This window comes from Lissotriton vulgaris, chromosome 5 (assembly GCF_964263255.1).
Source record: "Lissotriton vulgaris chromosome 5, aLisVul1.2, whole genome shotgun sequence".
Taxonomy (NCBI): domain Eukaryota; kingdom Metazoa; phylum Chordata; class Amphibia; order Caudata; family Salamandridae; genus Lissotriton; species Lissotriton vulgaris.
The window spans coordinates 1,888,041,836-1,888,058,333 of record NC_141693.1 but is presented as its reverse complement, the minus strand read 5'-3'; the positions used below and the strand labels follow the sequence as shown (position 1 = coordinate 1,888,058,333).

Genomic DNA, 16,498 nt, shown 5'->3' with positions numbered 1-16,498 from the left:
ATTACATCCTCATCTAAATCTCCATTTCCCTGTGAATCACCTCTATCCATTAATCTGGAGAATTATTAAGTTAGTGTTAGCAGGTGGTAGAGGTGAAGGTGGAGGAGAAGTGTTAGTAGATATATGAATTTTCTTTGGAGGACTTTGGGTGGCTAAATATAGTAGTCTGCTTTGGATCTGGGAAAAAAAGCTCTTCGAACTCCACAGACTTGCTTGGTGTCGAAGAATTGTCCTTAGGAACTGATTTTAGGTGTTTTGCAACATTGTCCGGTACAACAGCTTTACTCGGTTCCGAAGTTTTCGGTGCCTTGTGTTTTGATGGTACTAAAGTCTTTTCTATGTGCTTCGGTGCCGAAGGTTTTTCAGTTTGTTTCGGGACCTAAGTTTTATCCATTTTTTTCAGTGCCGATGGTTTATTCGGCTGTTTTGGTGTCGATGCCTTATCGAGTTGCTTCGGTGCCGACTTTTTATCAGAGTCTTCCGGTGCCAAGGGGTCTTTAATAGGTTTCGGCACCGAGTGCTTCGTCCGTGTCGACAGAAGAGGGCGCTGCAACTCAGATGGTTGTACCTTTGGTGCCGAGGGTGGTTTTTCGGCGCCGAGTGGTTGGCTCGAGTCGGATGGCTTTTGTCTGTCCTTCGGTGCCGAGCCCAAAGGCGGGGCTTTCGAAGTCTTGGTAATGTGTAAACCTGAGCCTGAAGGCGAAGGTGTTACCGGTGCTATTGTTTTGGGCTGGGCCGGGCCGGGGTTTCAGTACTCCCTTTGAGCTGGAGTGATGTCATCATCGGCATCGGAGACGTCTGCTTCAGAGTCCATGATTTCTTCTGGCTCCGGAAGGTTGTCGGGACCTGGATGGAAGATGTCCAGAATGGAGCCTCTGCCTCGCTGCATGTCTCGGCGTCGAGCTCGACGATCCCGGAAAGTCTTTTTCGATTTAAATGAAAGGCAGGCTTCACATTTGTTTTTTAGGACAGGGGGTTCAAATTTACTTAACCCTTTTTTGTCCGTTTATTCACATTGTTTTTTAATTGGGTTCGAATCACCCCTCTATTAAAAGTGTTGGTCGAGGGAGTGGTCAACACTCATTTTAATCTGCACCTTTTTGGTTTGTTGTATTTTTACACCTACTAACTATAGGAACCCGATGAAGACAAATGGCTACCTACCATGTGTGGGTGCCTGAGGGCTCCTTTTCCTCACTGGGAATTCACTACCTTTTTGACACAGCTAATGTTTCTGCATAGGACACTTATGTATGATGGTTGACGGGTTGTCTTACCGTTTCTCCTTTTGTGTTTTATGTATATTATAGTTAAAGATACTCTTTAGTTGTTTTTGATAGAGGCTTCACAATTGTCCTCTCGATGTCCTGAAGAGAGGCACAAATTGCATACAGGATGGAGGTCTGAGTGTGGAAATTTAGCAACACACTGTGGACATTTTTTAAAGGCAGACCGTTCCATCGACGTACGTCTATATCGTCGCGGGTAGGCCCAACAACCGGCGTCGAGGTTCGCAGGCATCAAGGAGTGATGTAAGTTTTCGAGGTGCGCGTCGAAGGCACGTGATCGAAACAATAGAGTCGGTGAATGTAATTGCACGTCAAAGGGGTCTGGAAACGGGTCCGTACCAGAGCGCAGCAAGTTTCATCCGAACCCGATGGCGGAAAAAAACAATCTAACAATGGAGCCGAAGCCCAGGCGCACTGTACACTGAAGGAGGTATCACCTGTCTCGTGACTACAAGACTTCTTCGAAGACAAAAACAACATGCAATCATCCAAGCCCAACACCAGATGGCGATCTATGCAAAGTGTACAATCTGCAGCTCATATGCCTCGAACCCAGGCTTACTGTTCCACATTTTCGGGGGACTTGTTCTGCTCCACAGATCGCAGGTATTGTAACAGGGGCTCCCAAATATCATTTGGTCTAGAGAGGGCATTTACAGCCTGATTCATCATTCCCCCGTTTTGCGAGCCCCTAATAGCGATTCATAGCGAATCGCTATTAAGGACTCGCAAAACGGGATTCATGTAGAAATTGCATAAAGAAATGCGATTCCTACATAATCCTTATTTGCGATTAGCAAATTGCTAATCGTAAATAAGGAATAACTCGCCATTCATTCCTATGGGCCAAAAGGCCCATAGGAATGAATGGGGAGTATTCCTTATTTGCGATTAGCAATTAGCTAATCGCAAATAAGATAGCGATTTGAAGGGTGCCAGGGGTGTCCAAAGAACACCCTGTAGCACCCCTCAAATTAAATTTTACACAGGTGTTGCACACACACATGTCCAAAGGACATGTGTGTGTGTAACATGCAACTCAGAAAAATGTTTTTAAAAGCATTTTTCTGAGTTTTCGCAATTTACCACGAGGTCTGACCTCGCGGTAAATTGCGGCCAGAAATTGCGAATTCGCAAAACAAAATTGGATGATGAATTGCATTTAAGGAATCTCAAATAGAGATTCCTTAAATGTAATTCCTCGCAAAATTGCGAGATCGCAATTAGCGATTTTTGCATTTGGGATAATGAATCCCAAATGCAAAAATCGCACTCGCAAAGGGCCAGATTCTCAGAATCTGGCCCTTTGCGAGCGCCAAACAGCTTGATGAATCAGGCTGTTAGTTTCTCCGCCTATACTACTAAATTGTCACAGCAATATACTAGATGTCTGAGCCATTGTGCAGTTGAAGGCCTAGCCGTGCTCTAGCATGTCATTGCCCCTCGTCTCTTAGCCAGGAGTAGAGCCACTCTCACAAATTTGCCTACCACACTCTTTAGGAATGGCACCAAGCTCAACACGTGTGTGGAACACTGCAGGTCAATGTTAAGTATGTTGGACAATCTACAGATCACATCAGTCCAGAAAGCTGCAATCCCCCGACATATCCAGGCTAGATGCCAGAAGTCAGCAACCATAGTTCTGCAATGTTTGCATGCATCAGTATATCTAAGCTCATATTTGAATAGCTTATGCAGGGTATAATAAGCCTGATATAATTACTTGAAATGAATTATTCTCAGGTTGCCGTTAGATGTCAGGGCGCTGGTCAACTGACAACAGTATTCCCAATCCTGCTGCGTTAGTTGTGGATTCAAATACGTGTTCCATTTCTCCAAACTTCTAATATGTGGAGGGAGCTTCTGGGCCCTAGCAGCTTGGTAGAGGTTGGTGATGGAGTTTATGGCGCGTCGGACTGAGGAGCAGTGTATGTAATGTCTGCAATGTTGGGGGCTCTGAAGGGAAAGTGTGCTGGCATGACTCACAATAACTTTTATTATAGCTATAACATGTACTAAATAGAATTAGGTCAGTTGCTGAACTATCTGTGTTCAACTTGTCACTGGTCAAATCACAGCGGGAACACTCAGAGTATTATCCATACGAGGTTGATTCCCTGCGGACCATAACACTGGATGAATAAATATATAGGTATTTTACAGAACTTCAAAGTTTGATGTCTGTAGTATGAAGTTGAGTTGTATTGCTGCGCTAATTTTATTAGCAGCTTTGATGCCTTGAAGCTCATTGATAAGTTGGGAATTAAGTAACTGAATATTTTGGTGATCTGATAAATCTAGACATTTGCAATTTACTAGGCATTTTGTATGGTCGTAATAATGACAACTGTGTGTTTTCTCACCCAATGATTCAATTATCTTTAACTGCAGGTCCACTCCCTTCACCTTGTCTGTCTCATCTTCTTTTTCCTTGATGGTGTCAGAAGTTGTTTGCTGAGCTTTCATATTTTCATACCTTGGAAATAGATAAGTGGGGATGGTATCAAATTCTTATCTGCTCAGAAGGAAAGTGTAGTTAAGGAATTTGTATTTGTCAGATAAAAGTGATATGTAACAAATTGTAAACAGGCAGGGAGAGGGCAGGCAGCTTCTACCACTGGAAATATGAGGAATGTAACATGGGGCTTTGAACAAAAGAGTAGGCTGAGCCAGCGCCATGAGACACCAAAGGAGAGACTTCTCATAGTAAAGAACCTCCGAGTGCAAAGGATCAGACAAGAGGTTCACAAGGCTGAAAAATAAATGGAGGCATTTCCCAAAGGAAAGTACTTGACTGGAAATCTAGACCATCAAATAAAGAAGTGAGATAAAGCTCAAAGATTAGAATGGGACACGGACCATGTACTGTGAGGAGAAAAAATCAGTTGTACCCAATAACCCAAATATGGTAATGGTTTAAATATTCATATTTACTATCATGCAAGTAAATAATGTAAAAATGCTCTGATAGTAAATCTATAAATAATAAGTACATTAAAAAAACGAATAGGCCTAATAATACACATTTTTAATATAGCACATTATACCACACTTCTAATGCTTCTAAATGCTGTAAACAACATACCACTGTAACACACAAGTTTAAGGTACTCCATTTATCAGTGTCAGAAGGGTGGATGCCAGAGCCTGTCAATTACTGTGACCTCCAGAACACAACATGCTTCAGAAGCACCCATTCAACACAGTCAGCCATACTGTTCCAAAGAACATCAAAATACTGCTTTATAAAATAATATGTGGAACTTACGATGAAAAACAAAAATCAAGATATAGATATAAATTTAAAAAGGATAACGTATAAAGAACGGGTTAGAAAAAGACAAAAGATAGACTGGAAACAAAGAAAAATGTGAAGTAAAAATGAAGAGCTAAGAAACAAGACAGAAAGAGAAACAATATGAACAAGCAAAAAGGTGCACGCCTCATAAATAGAATGGAAACTAGTGAAGGAAAGTTTAAAAAAATATAATATGCAGAAAGAAAACTAAAAAATGAGAAACAAAAAATGTAGATCAGGTCAAACTATCAAATACGAAACAACAACAAAAAAAGACAAAGATAATAGGTGACACACAAAGGAGACATTAAAATAGAATGGTAAAAAGCGGAGTTAACTGTTAAAAAATTAAGTAAAAGAAAGAAGTAAATAATGAAAAAACATTAAACAAGAAATCAATAGAAAACAAATGGCACAAAGATAAGAGAAAACTATAAAATAGAAATAGATAAGGCAAAATGAGAAAGAAAGATCCTATGGGGGCACACTCATAGTAAAAAACTAATATAAAGAAGGAAACCAAGAAAAATGAAAAAAAGGAAACAAAAGTTAAACATGCAACAGGACTAAACAAACAAGCACTGTCAAAGGCCATAGGTTTCACTATGCAAGAGCTATTGACTTTGCCAATGTATTTTAGCCATGTTGTACAGCAGACTGGAGTAGAGTAGAGTAGAGTGGAGTGGAGTGGGATAGTATGGCATAGAGTTGAGTAGAGTGGCTTGGAGTTGCGTAGAGTGAAGTGTTTGAGAGTGGAGTGAAATAGAATAGAGTGGTATAGAAGAGAGTGGCTTAGAGTGGAGTGGAGTAAAACGGAGTGGCATACTGTAGAGTGGAGTGGCATAGACTAGAGTGCTCTGTCGTAGAGTAGAGTGGCGGAGAGCCGAGTAGAGTGTCATAGAATAGAGTGGAGTTGGGTAGACTCGAGTGGTGTGGAGTACCTTAGAGTGGTGTGGTGCGGAGTAGAGTAGAGAAGAGTGGAATGACATGGCATTCAGGGTGTAGAGTAGAATTGTGTGGAATGGACTAGAGTGGCATTGAGTAGAGTGGCGTAGAGTGAAGTGGCGTAGAGTGAAGTGGGATAGAGTTAAGTGCGATAGAGTTAAGTGGCATTGTGTGGAGCCGGGTTGGGGTTCAGTGGCATAGAGTAGAGTGCAGTGGCGTAGAGTGGAGTAACGTTAAGAGTGGCATACAGTGGGGTGACAAAAAACTGCAAAGCACAGAAACGTATTCAATTTTAATCAATCTTTCTTTATTTTGATAATGCTAAAAAAATATTTTTCGGGTAGTAATAAAGTCTCATTCTAGACAATCCCAACCACTGCATTATGTTTTAATTCTTGTCTGTGTTTCACCCGACCATGCACTCTTAACATATTATACCAACCAATATGTAAGATACGCTACTTTTACACCTTGTAACCATCATTGTCTTATTTAACATTTCCTATGAATTGATTTACACACTTGTACGATTCATTTTCTGTGTACAATATGTAAGTATGATGTAAATTGCTATGTCACCCTACACTGGGACACATTGCGTTATAATAGAAATCAAATAAGAAAATAATTTATGGCTGTACCTTACATACAGGGGTTGAACAAAATCAAATAATTGCTTTGAAAGTGGAGTGGTGTAATACTTGCTCTGCATTCCTGTGAGCAAGCAAAGTGAGCATGCCCAACTTCAAGGAAGGTTCCTGGGGTGTCTCCCCCTAAAAACCCTTTTTTAAAGGAGGTTAAATAGTGTATTGTAAAGCAGAATTTTCACATAATCTTGCACAAAAACCATTGTCTCTCAAAGTGCACTTTCTAAATACTGAAGTATTTTAAAGGTATGCCAAGTCAATGAAAACGTTTGACCCCATTTCATTCAAAATGTGCAGCGGGTGCCCCTATATGTAAATAATTATCTCCATTTGTCAGGGCTAGAATTATTTTGGTGAGGATGGGTCCCATATGCCAGGGGCACTCGTTTAATGCCAATAATTACATACAAAATCTTAGTGGCACAATGTTGCTATTGACTGCATGCATATATGTCTGATGGTTGATCTAAAGGTCAAAATTACCACTAGAATGTCAAGGCCAGAATTTTGTTGTGGTTGCCTGCATCCCATGCCCAATATTCCATGGTTGTCCTCAATAATACCCAAAATTATCTTGAGTAGGGCAGTTCAGTTTTTTCTATTTATGCCAAGAATGATCTCCAGTAAGTCAGTGCCAGCAATTTACCACTGGTGTCACACAGGCAACAAACTACCTCTCGTGTGCCCGCACCAACATTTTTCCATGGGTGCCACATCCCATATGCCAAAAATTACCTCCAATATGCCAGTGCCTGTATTTTGATGCAGGCTTCCCTTCTACCTAGAATTATGCCCAGTATGTCAGCCTTTTGCCACGGCTGTTCCATATGCCAGGATTTACAGCTTGTGTGCATGAATTTTACCTAGGTACATCATATAGCAAGAATTACCGCCTTCACTTTTCTTCATTCTCACTCACTCAGTCACTGACCACTAGGTGTGAATGGCTCAAAGGCCACTTCACCACATCTTGGCATAAGGTAGGGTGTGGTGAGTGAGACTCTTGCCAACCCCTCTCCCTGTGATGAGATGGGAGAAGATGAGCTGACGGCATGGGTAGCCCTGGGCACGGAAGGGATTACCACAAAAGTGTCCAGGTATCCTGTACCATTGACACTACAGCATGTCACTGATGGGGAGGTCTTGAGGCCTGGCAGGATCCAAAGTCCAAGGCTAAGGCTTTGCTAGTCCTGGTCAATCTCGCTGATGACTGTTGCAGGTGCCTCTGTGTGTCTTCGCCAGCCATGATATACCGCGTCAAGCTGCAGCAAGGTGGGCATATTTTTTTATTATGCTAGTGAATAATAGGTTATTATTAACTACTTGCATTATAAACAAGCATTGGAATAGCCAATAGGTCTCGCCTTTGGTACCTTTTAAGTGCCTAGCTATGCAGTTCGTATTTACATGGCGTGGCCAATCGCAGACCAAAGAAAGGACAGGCTTTCACGCTAATGGATGGTGAATTGTACATTTATATTGTAAAGTTATGAAAAATGTGGGAGTCACAGAGGCGCTGAAGACAAACGATTATTGTTAAACTGTAAAGGTTACAAAGTTTCCTGGGTTTTCCTAACTTTGTTACTCATTTATAAATCTTCCTGTAGTAATGAGGAAAGGCGAAATACCTTTTTTATTGCTGCTAATAGTAGGGACCCATTCCTTGATTTAACTCCAAACCGCCCCCAACACCCTGCGTTCTCTCTTCCACTTGTCGTAGGTTCTTTTCCCAGGGATCCTAACCTAACCCCCTTTGCCCCTTGGATTTGTACTAGATTTCTGATTGCTGTTATAATCACAGTCTTGGACCTAGATGATTGGCAGCAGGATTCATGCAAACTTGTGCAAGATGTTGAGACTGGAATAAGTATTCAGCTTTTATAGCCATAGTGTTTCCAGTCTTCACCAATGCTACTGACCCTTCAAGCTTAAAAGTGCTTAATGTACCACACATTTCTTCAAAAATGAGCTTCCTGATGCTAACTAAGCAGTGCCTTATGAAAGGTCACCCTCCTCAAAAGTGGGCCACTTTTTTTGGGCTGCCCGGGCCTATTTCTGGTTGCAAACCGACCTTCTAGGTGCACTCTGGACTGGCCGTAGCACACTCAGGGAAAGTGCTTCATTCGTCGGAAGATCCTTTCTGACAGCTGCGGCCCAGGGTGAGTGTGTTTGCAGGTGCAAGTGTCTGTGCTGGCTGCACTAGTGTGCTCCTTGGCGCACTAGGTTAGTGACTTGAATACTCCACAGCAGCGACAAACCATGTTATATGTACTCCATAACCCGAGAGGCCACACCCACGGCCACCATCCTGGCTTGTCAGTCACGACAGCAGCAGAACATGTTCCTTTTCTGTATCATAACCTGGCCCGCAGACGTGCCCTGGAAATAATCCATCAACCGACTTCCAGCCCCTGCGGGAGCAGACATGGGGGACCCTGCTGGTGTACCTCCGCCACTTCTGGGGTATGTTTGAATTTGCCTCGCTGTGTGCTGTCCTGCAGCTGATGAGCAATATGAGACAGTAAGAGCTCCAACATGACAGGACTCGCTTGTCTCCTGCACTTCGCAGCGCCTGAGATTTGTGGAGGTATTTTGTTTTTTAAGCAGTGCCTCTGGTGTGTTTTTCTCCTCCCTGGATGTTTGTAAGCCAGGCTCCCTGAATTTCTTCCCCTGCCCATAACCCCTCATCCCAGGACTGATATCCAGTAGCTGCTGGGCATATTGGTCTCGTGTGTAGTGAGTGGCACCCGGGTGCTGGCAGGGTACCCCATCTGGTGGTGAGTGGGCTTGCGCTGTGTTTTGGGAGTGTGATTTGGGTGGCAGGGACAAGGGGTTCTTTGTCCCCTTTTCCGTTGTTAAATGATTGAGTGTGTAGACCTGCACAGACATGTGAACAGTATCGCCTGTAGGTGGATTGTCCTTAAGGGAGTAGGCGCACAGAGTTCAGAGGAGTTATTTTTGAAAGGCTCTCCCAGGACGAGTGTATTTTTTTCCATGGCTAATATTCATGGTTAGCAAAGGTGCTGCCTTTTTCAGCTACGGAGCACATAAGGGTTTGCAGAAAAAGTTCCAGTAGGAGCATGTTTTCAATTAATGAATCTGGGTTTGACGATTTAAAGCTTGCATTGTGCTCGGTATCTCAGCCCCCATGCTCCAGTGACTGCCGTTATGGAAACCAACAACGTCCATGTCAGGATTGTTGAGGCTATGGGCATGTGGACATGTCGACATGGCCATTCCTGAACGGAATTACACCAAATTTGGCGGAGAGATAGATCTTGGTCTGGAAAACACGCTTTTATTTAAATGGTATAAATCCGTTCAGTAGTTTTTGAGATATTTAAAGATTTACAGATATCGATATTTGAGAATTGTGAGATTTGATTGGCTGAACCCTCCCGATCACAAGCTTTTTTCCGATTGGCTGCTAACACTTCAAACATGTGTTGGCAGCCATCTTGTGACTCGGAAGAACTGAATCACAAGAAAAAAGGTAAAACACAAGATAAGGGGGCAGGGTAGAAACACCCTGACCCCCTAGGCATGCTCAGGGGGTCCCAAAAAAGCATTTTTATGAAAATGTATTTGTGAATCCCGCCGGAAAAAAAGGCAGTGCGATGTCCTGTGGTTCGTTTTAATAAGCTCCCAGGTGGGCCAGGTCCCAGGGACAATATGCAAATATATGTGGAGGCCGGGCGGGCCCCCGTAGCTCCCGGGATTCCACCTCCCCGGGGCTTTATTATAATCCACAGGGGGCACGTGGCCCCCACACAGCCCAGGGACCGCCACCTCCCCGGGGCTTTCCTAAATTATGCGCAGGGGCATGGCCCCCGCAGCCTTGGGGACTGCCACCTCCCTGGGGCTTTCCTAAATTATGGGTGGGGGAGCCTCGCAGGCCCCCCAAGCCCCGGGGACGCCACCTCCCCGGGGTTTTATTTAATTAGGAAACCTGCTCTTGCTTCCATTAAGCAAAACAGATTGCTTTTGGACAAGGGAATCTGCATGTCAGCTGCTCCCCTTGTCCAAAAGCTATGCCAGCTCCCGCAGGATGCGGGGAGCCGGCTGGGACCGCGGGAGCATTGGGGCTCCCCTCACAAAAAAAAACGGGGGATGGGGTCTCCGGAGCCAAAATTTGCCCAGGGAAGGGGAGCCCTCCTCCCATAAAATACAAAACACATTTTTTAAAAAGAGACAAAGCCCCGGGGATGGGGTCCCCGGGGCCAGATCGGCCTCTGGAGGGCCGGCGCACAGCCCCCTTCCCGTTTCTTTAATTATTTTTTTTAAAGTGACTTAGGAAAAGAATTAAGAGAAGGGGGCCACACAGCCCCCCTTTCAAAAACAAAAGGGGGATAAGAAGCCGGCATCTCGCCGGATGTGCCGTCCCCCTCTCTTCTCCACTCTGCAAATGCTAGCCCGTTCTGGGTTGGGGGATTAATCCCCTTTAATCCTATGCCCCAGATAGTGGGATTACTGAGAGGTGGAAACAGGACAGGCCCCCTTTCTTCACCACTCTGCAAACACACCTCCTGGCACGCTCTTGGTTGGGGGATGAAGTCCCCTTGCCTACTGAGGTTCCTTGGGGCCCAACTAGCCCACCAGGTACCTCCAGAAAACCCCACACAGTGGGATTGCTAAGAGGTAGTCCCTAGCCACCCCCCCTTTTCAAACCACTGTGCAAACACACCTCTTGGCACACTGCTGGTGGGGCGATGAGGTCCTCTTGTGTCCTGAGGGTCTCAGGACTAAAGAGGACTTCATTGCCCAAGCAGCAGTGCGCAAGGAGGCACGTTTGCCGAGTGGTGTAAAAGGGGGTGTGGCCTCAGACCACTCTGCGCAATTCAGCTGTGTGGGGCTTACTAGAGATAACAGGTGGGCTAGTTGGGTCCCAGGGACCCTCAGTAGGCAAGGGGACTTTATCCCCCAACCAAGAGCGTGCCAGGAGGTGCGTTTGCAGAGAGGCGGAGAAAGGGGGACTGTCCTGTTTCCACATCTCAGCAATCCCACTATCTGGGGAATACTAAAGGTTCCAGGTAGGCTAGTTGGCCCCTAGGGACCACCAGGAGTGAAGGAGACTATAATCCCCATCCAACAGCGTGCCAGGGAGAGTGTTTGCAGAGTGGTGGGGAAAGGGGGTGTGGCCTGCTATGAGAATTTACCAAACGTGATGTGTGGGACTTACCGGAGGTAATAGGAGGGGTAGTTGGCCCACATGGTTGTCTTTGGAGGCCAACTACCCCTCCTGTTACCTCCAGTAAGTCCCACACAGTAGGATTGCTAAGAAGTGGACAGGATTGCGGTGGTAAGTGGACAGTGGCAGTGTCCCTGCCGCTTTAACGGCGCGCTCACCGGCGCATTGGTGATTTTAATACTTTTATGCTGGCAGAGCGTGTGAGCTCATTTTTAAACTAACTTGGACATCGGTGAGAGTGAGAGCGTGTGCGCTACCTGAGTGCTGCTCATTTGTACTCGCGCTGTTGCATTTTCATCTGGGGGCATTCTGCTGTCCTGTTCTGCTGAGGTCTTACCTGAAGGCAGGCAGGCAGTTGCAGCAACAGTTTGCAGAAGCGCTGGACTCGTCCCTCCTTCCCGCCTCGTTCTGACGCCGGTGACTAGCACCGTTCGAGCAGAGGGCGTGGAAGGTCCGAGCCAGCTACTTCCGGCAGCTACCTGCAGCGCTCTAGTTGTTGGGACGCTGGGGGGGATATAAGGCACTGGATCCTGAAGCCTCGCGTGGTAAGTGGACAGTGGCAGTGTCCCTGCCGCTTTAACGGCGCGCTCACCGGCGCATTGGTGATTTTAATACTTTTATGCTGGCAGAGCGTGTGAGCTCATTTTTAAATTAACTTGGACATCGGTGCGAGTGAGAGCGTGTGCGCTACCTGTGTGCTGCTCATTTGTACTCGCGCTGTTGCATTTTTATCTGGGGGCCTTCTGCTGTCCTGTTCTGCTGAGGTCTTACCTGAAGGCAGGCAGGCAGTTGCAGCAACAGTTTGCAGAAGCGCTGGACTCGTCCCTCCTTCCCGCCTCGTTCTGACGCCGGTGACTAGCACCGTTCGAGCAGAGGGCGTGGAAGGTCCGAGCCAGCTACTTCCGGCAGCTACCTGCAGCGCTCTAGTTGTTGGGACGCTGGGGGGACATAAGGCGGATGTGTTGTCGACAGCGCAGCGGGCGAGCGCAGCGGGCGCGACGAAGGCACGCCGAAGTTGCGCCTAAGTTAAGCCCGTCGGGGCCCCTCCGCGGCCGGGCGCGGGCTAGGGCCATGCCCCCTGCACATCCGATGAGACATATACGCTGGAGTTGAGATGACTTACTATCTCTCTGCAGCCAGCGTCGCGGCCCATGCTTGCACGGCATGAATGCCGAGGAAAATACAGGCTGTAGTCACTGTAATTTCACCTTCAAACCAGGGAATGCAGCTATTAGTGAGAATCAGGATCTAGTTTGTGGTTTACTCAATGTTCGATCCTTGCGTAAGCACCGACTAGACATGCATGATCTCCTTAATGAGAAGAAATGGGATCTAGTCTTTCTTACGGAAACGTGGCTTGACTCGGACTCCATGCCTGAAATCATTGAAGCCATCCCTGATGGCTATTCCCTACTAAGGCAAGACAGGCTGCTAAGAAGAGGTGGCGGGATTGCAGGGACGAAAATGCCAGATGGAGCGGACTATGATTGAGGATAGTGAAGCAGGTGCCTTCTCCATTTTTGTTAATGAAGGCTGTACAGTGAAGGGCCTCCTGATATATAGGCCACCGGGCATGGCGGTGAGATTTGGCGAGAGCCTGATAGAGGGCATCACAGAGGCCGCACTGCGCGCAGATAAATTTATGGTGCTGGGCGATCTCAACCTCCATCTGGATGACCCTGCGGACAAGCCGGCCAGGGACCTCTGGGAACAGGTGAAGGTTCTGACCCCTGTATCCATCCCTTGGTCGGACCATCATCTCGTCCCCTTTCTGATCCATATTCAGGGAGCCAGGCCATTGGAGCAGTCGGTAACAAATTATCCTAGGCGGAGATGGGCTGCCTTTTCCCTAACTAAGTTTAATCAGGCGCTCGTCATAGAGGGCAACCCAGGGGGGGAGGGTGTGGAGGAAGTCAACACTAACTTTGACCAGCGTATCACGGAGGCCTTGAACCGTGTTGCCCACTTGGCTTGGCGAAAACGGGGGGCCGGGTTCAGAGAGCGGTGCCATGGTATAGTGAGGAGGTGCGAGCGGCTAAGGTCGTATGTAAACGCGCAGAGAGACAATGGAGGATAGCCTTTACCACTCAATCCAAAGTAGAGTATGCAGCTAGTAGACGCATCTATCATAGACTGATTAGGAAGGCTAAAACAACATATTTTGATGTCAGGATTAAAGAGGCAGAAAATTCCACAAAAGAATTGTTCTTAATTTATAAATCACTCTCGGCAGGGAAGCCCACGTCAGTCCGTGCAGAACTTTGCTCGGTGGATAATTGCAATCGCATAGCAGAGTTTTTCGCCAATAAGGTAGCAAAGATATATTCTGCCTTCCCCAATCAAGCTAGCGAAAGCCCTGAACTCAAGGTGACAACCAAGGAGAGGGGGGATAAACGGCTGACCACATTTATCACTCCGCCTACTGAGGCACTTATCCAAATCTGTGGATCCATAAAGTCGGGATCTTCTAGGGACCCCACCACACCCAAACGGCTGAGGGGCAGTCTGCCAGTACTGAAGTCTTACATCCGCCATTTACTGGATTCCTCTTTTGAGACCCAGACGGTACCTATTGCCTGGAAACGGGCGGTGGTACTCCCCTTGCAGAAAAAGCCCAACATCAGTTTTGAAAAATTTGAAAATCTCCATCCCATCTCTCTCCTGCCATATATGGCGAAGGTCGCAGAGAAAATAGCGAACCTTCAACTGATGAATTTCGTGGAGGAGGCTTCCCTGCTCCACGATTCTCAGTTTGGCTTCCGCCCTCGCCATTCAACGGTGTAAGCACTCCTCATGGCAGTAGAGGCTTTACGACAGGGTGTGGATGAGGGCCAGACCATGGCCCTGATCCTTCTGGACCTAAGCGCAGCATTCGACACTGTAGCACACTCCATCTTGCTACAGTGTCTGAATGAAGGAGGGGTATCAGGAGCTGCGCTTGGATGGATCCAGTCCTTCCTGGCAAACAGATGTTTTCAAGTCCGTCTGGGAGACTGTTACTCCAGGGAGATCAGTTTGGGCCAGGGCATGCCACAGGGCTCGTCCCTGAGCCCAACCTTGTTTAATCTTTATGTCTCCCCGCTGGCGGCAATTGTAGAAAGACATGGTTTGCGCCTAGTGTCCTATGCCGACGACACGCAGTTGGTCATCTCCCTCTCACGTATGCCTGGTCTTGCGGCGGACATCTTCAGAGATTGTATGCAAGAACTTGCAACCTGGATGTCCACCAACTGTTTGAAGCTAAACGGTAGCAAGACCGAGGTACTCGTGGTAGGGAGAGAGCCGTCTGTCTGGTCGTCGGCATGGTGGCCTTCCTGCCTGGGAGAAACCCTGGCCCCATGTCAGGAAGCAAAAAATCTTGGAGTGTGGCGGGACGTTGACCTGGCCTTTGGCCCCTAGATTGGCCGGATGGTAGGGACATGCTTCGGCGTTCTGAAAACCTTAAGGAAGGTCTTAGACCTCCTACCCATTACAGCGCGCCGAATGCTGGTGCATGCCCTAGTCACGTCGCGCCTAGATTATGGCAATTTGCTGTATCTGGGGGCCACAGGGAAAGCCATAGGCCGTCTCCAGGTGCTGCAAAATGCAGCCGCTCGTTTAGTCCTGAGGCTCCCAAAGAGATCTCCCTCTAAAGCAGCGCTCCAGGCATTACACTGGCTCCCTGTTAAAAGAAGGGTGGAGTTTAAGGCTCTCACTACGTGTCACCGCATTCTGAGCGGCAAAGCCCCTGCTCCGCTACGGAATTTGGTGACTCGTTACGAGCCTACGCGGGATCTTCGATCCTCCCGGTCAGGACTACTGAAGGTCCCTAAAATAAAGAAGGCCCGAATGGGGGGCAGGTCTTTTAGATATCTGGCCGCCAAGCAATGGAATACCCTCCCTTTGGAGTTACGTTTGGAGCCTTCAGAGTCCATCTTCAGAAAAAAACTTAAAACTCACTTATATGGGAGGTAGGCGACCATAAGGGCATCTGGGACTGTTTCACTTCACTTATCATAGCGCGGGGACACGCCGGTGCGCGTAACCAGGCGCTTTATAAACTTCCCTAATAATAAGTCTTCGGAGGCCACGCTCACCTTTCTCCACCACTATGCAAACGCGCCTCCTGGCACACTACTGGTTGGGGGATGAAGTCCACTTTACTCCTGAAGGACTTTGGGGGTCAAGTAGCCCTCCTAGTACCTCCTGTAAATTCTACACAGCGAAATTGCTGAGCGCTGGTTGGAGGCCCAGGCCCCTTTCTGCACCACTCTGCTAACATGACTACTACTTTATAGTTAGAAATTAAAAAATTTAAAAAACCTTAGAAATTCACTGAAAACAACATAGGTTTCAGGGACGTTAATAGTTAGAAGTTAGCATTTAAAAAACCTTAGAAATTCACTGAAAAAAACACAGGTTTCGGGAACGTTATAGTTATTTGGACATTTCACTAGTATAAAACCACAGAAATTCAGTTGTTATAGTTAGTAGAGCTAACTATAACTTGTGCCCCCGCAATGCACTGCTGATGATGTCACATATTACATCACTCATGACATGATCAGTGACATTACTGATGACATCTCAAATGACATCACTGATGACATCATCCACTTAATATCTGATGCACCTCCTCACACCCTAATATAAAGTTTCATACACCTACTCAAAAATACAGATCAACATTCTCGAAACCATAGACACAACAATACCAGTTAGTACATACCCACTCGCTGATTCATATGTCTACACACACACACACACACTCACCCAGCAATAAAGCCCCTCACAGATGCACTCATGAAACCATACACCCAGTAAATCGCCAACTCACAAATTCATACAGGTAGTCACACCCCCAACCATCCACCCAGACACTCAGGCACCCACACAGACACTCAGACAACTAATCATTAACCCATATAGACACTCATGTAGCTACTCACCAACCTATGCAGATACTTACACACCAACTGACAGACTGATACAGACATTCACACAGATTAGTCACTCTCCCATGCATTCACCAAGACACGTTTAATCACTCACTTATACATTCAGTCACGCACCCACAAGGTCATCCATACAGACACTCATACACCCACTCATTCTTCAATACACATTGGCGTATATATAGATAACATTCTTA

At 46.5% G+C, this 16,498-nt stretch overlaps 1 protein-coding gene across 1 annotated transcript in view; it reads right to left on the bottom strand.

The window, feature by feature from the left end:
- Positions 1 to 16,498, bottom strand: part of LOC147717631 (E3 ubiquitin-protein ligase TRIM39-like) — a 246,110-nt gene that overhangs the window by 128,988 nt on the left and 100,624 nt on the right. Inside the window, exon 5 of the mRNA XM_086924425.1 lies at positions 3,653 to 3,765. Within this exon, the coding sequence (XP_086780551.1) occupies positions 3,653 to 3,765 (113 nt within the window). The remainder of the gene's footprint in view (positions 1 to 3,652; positions 3,766 to 16,498) is intronic.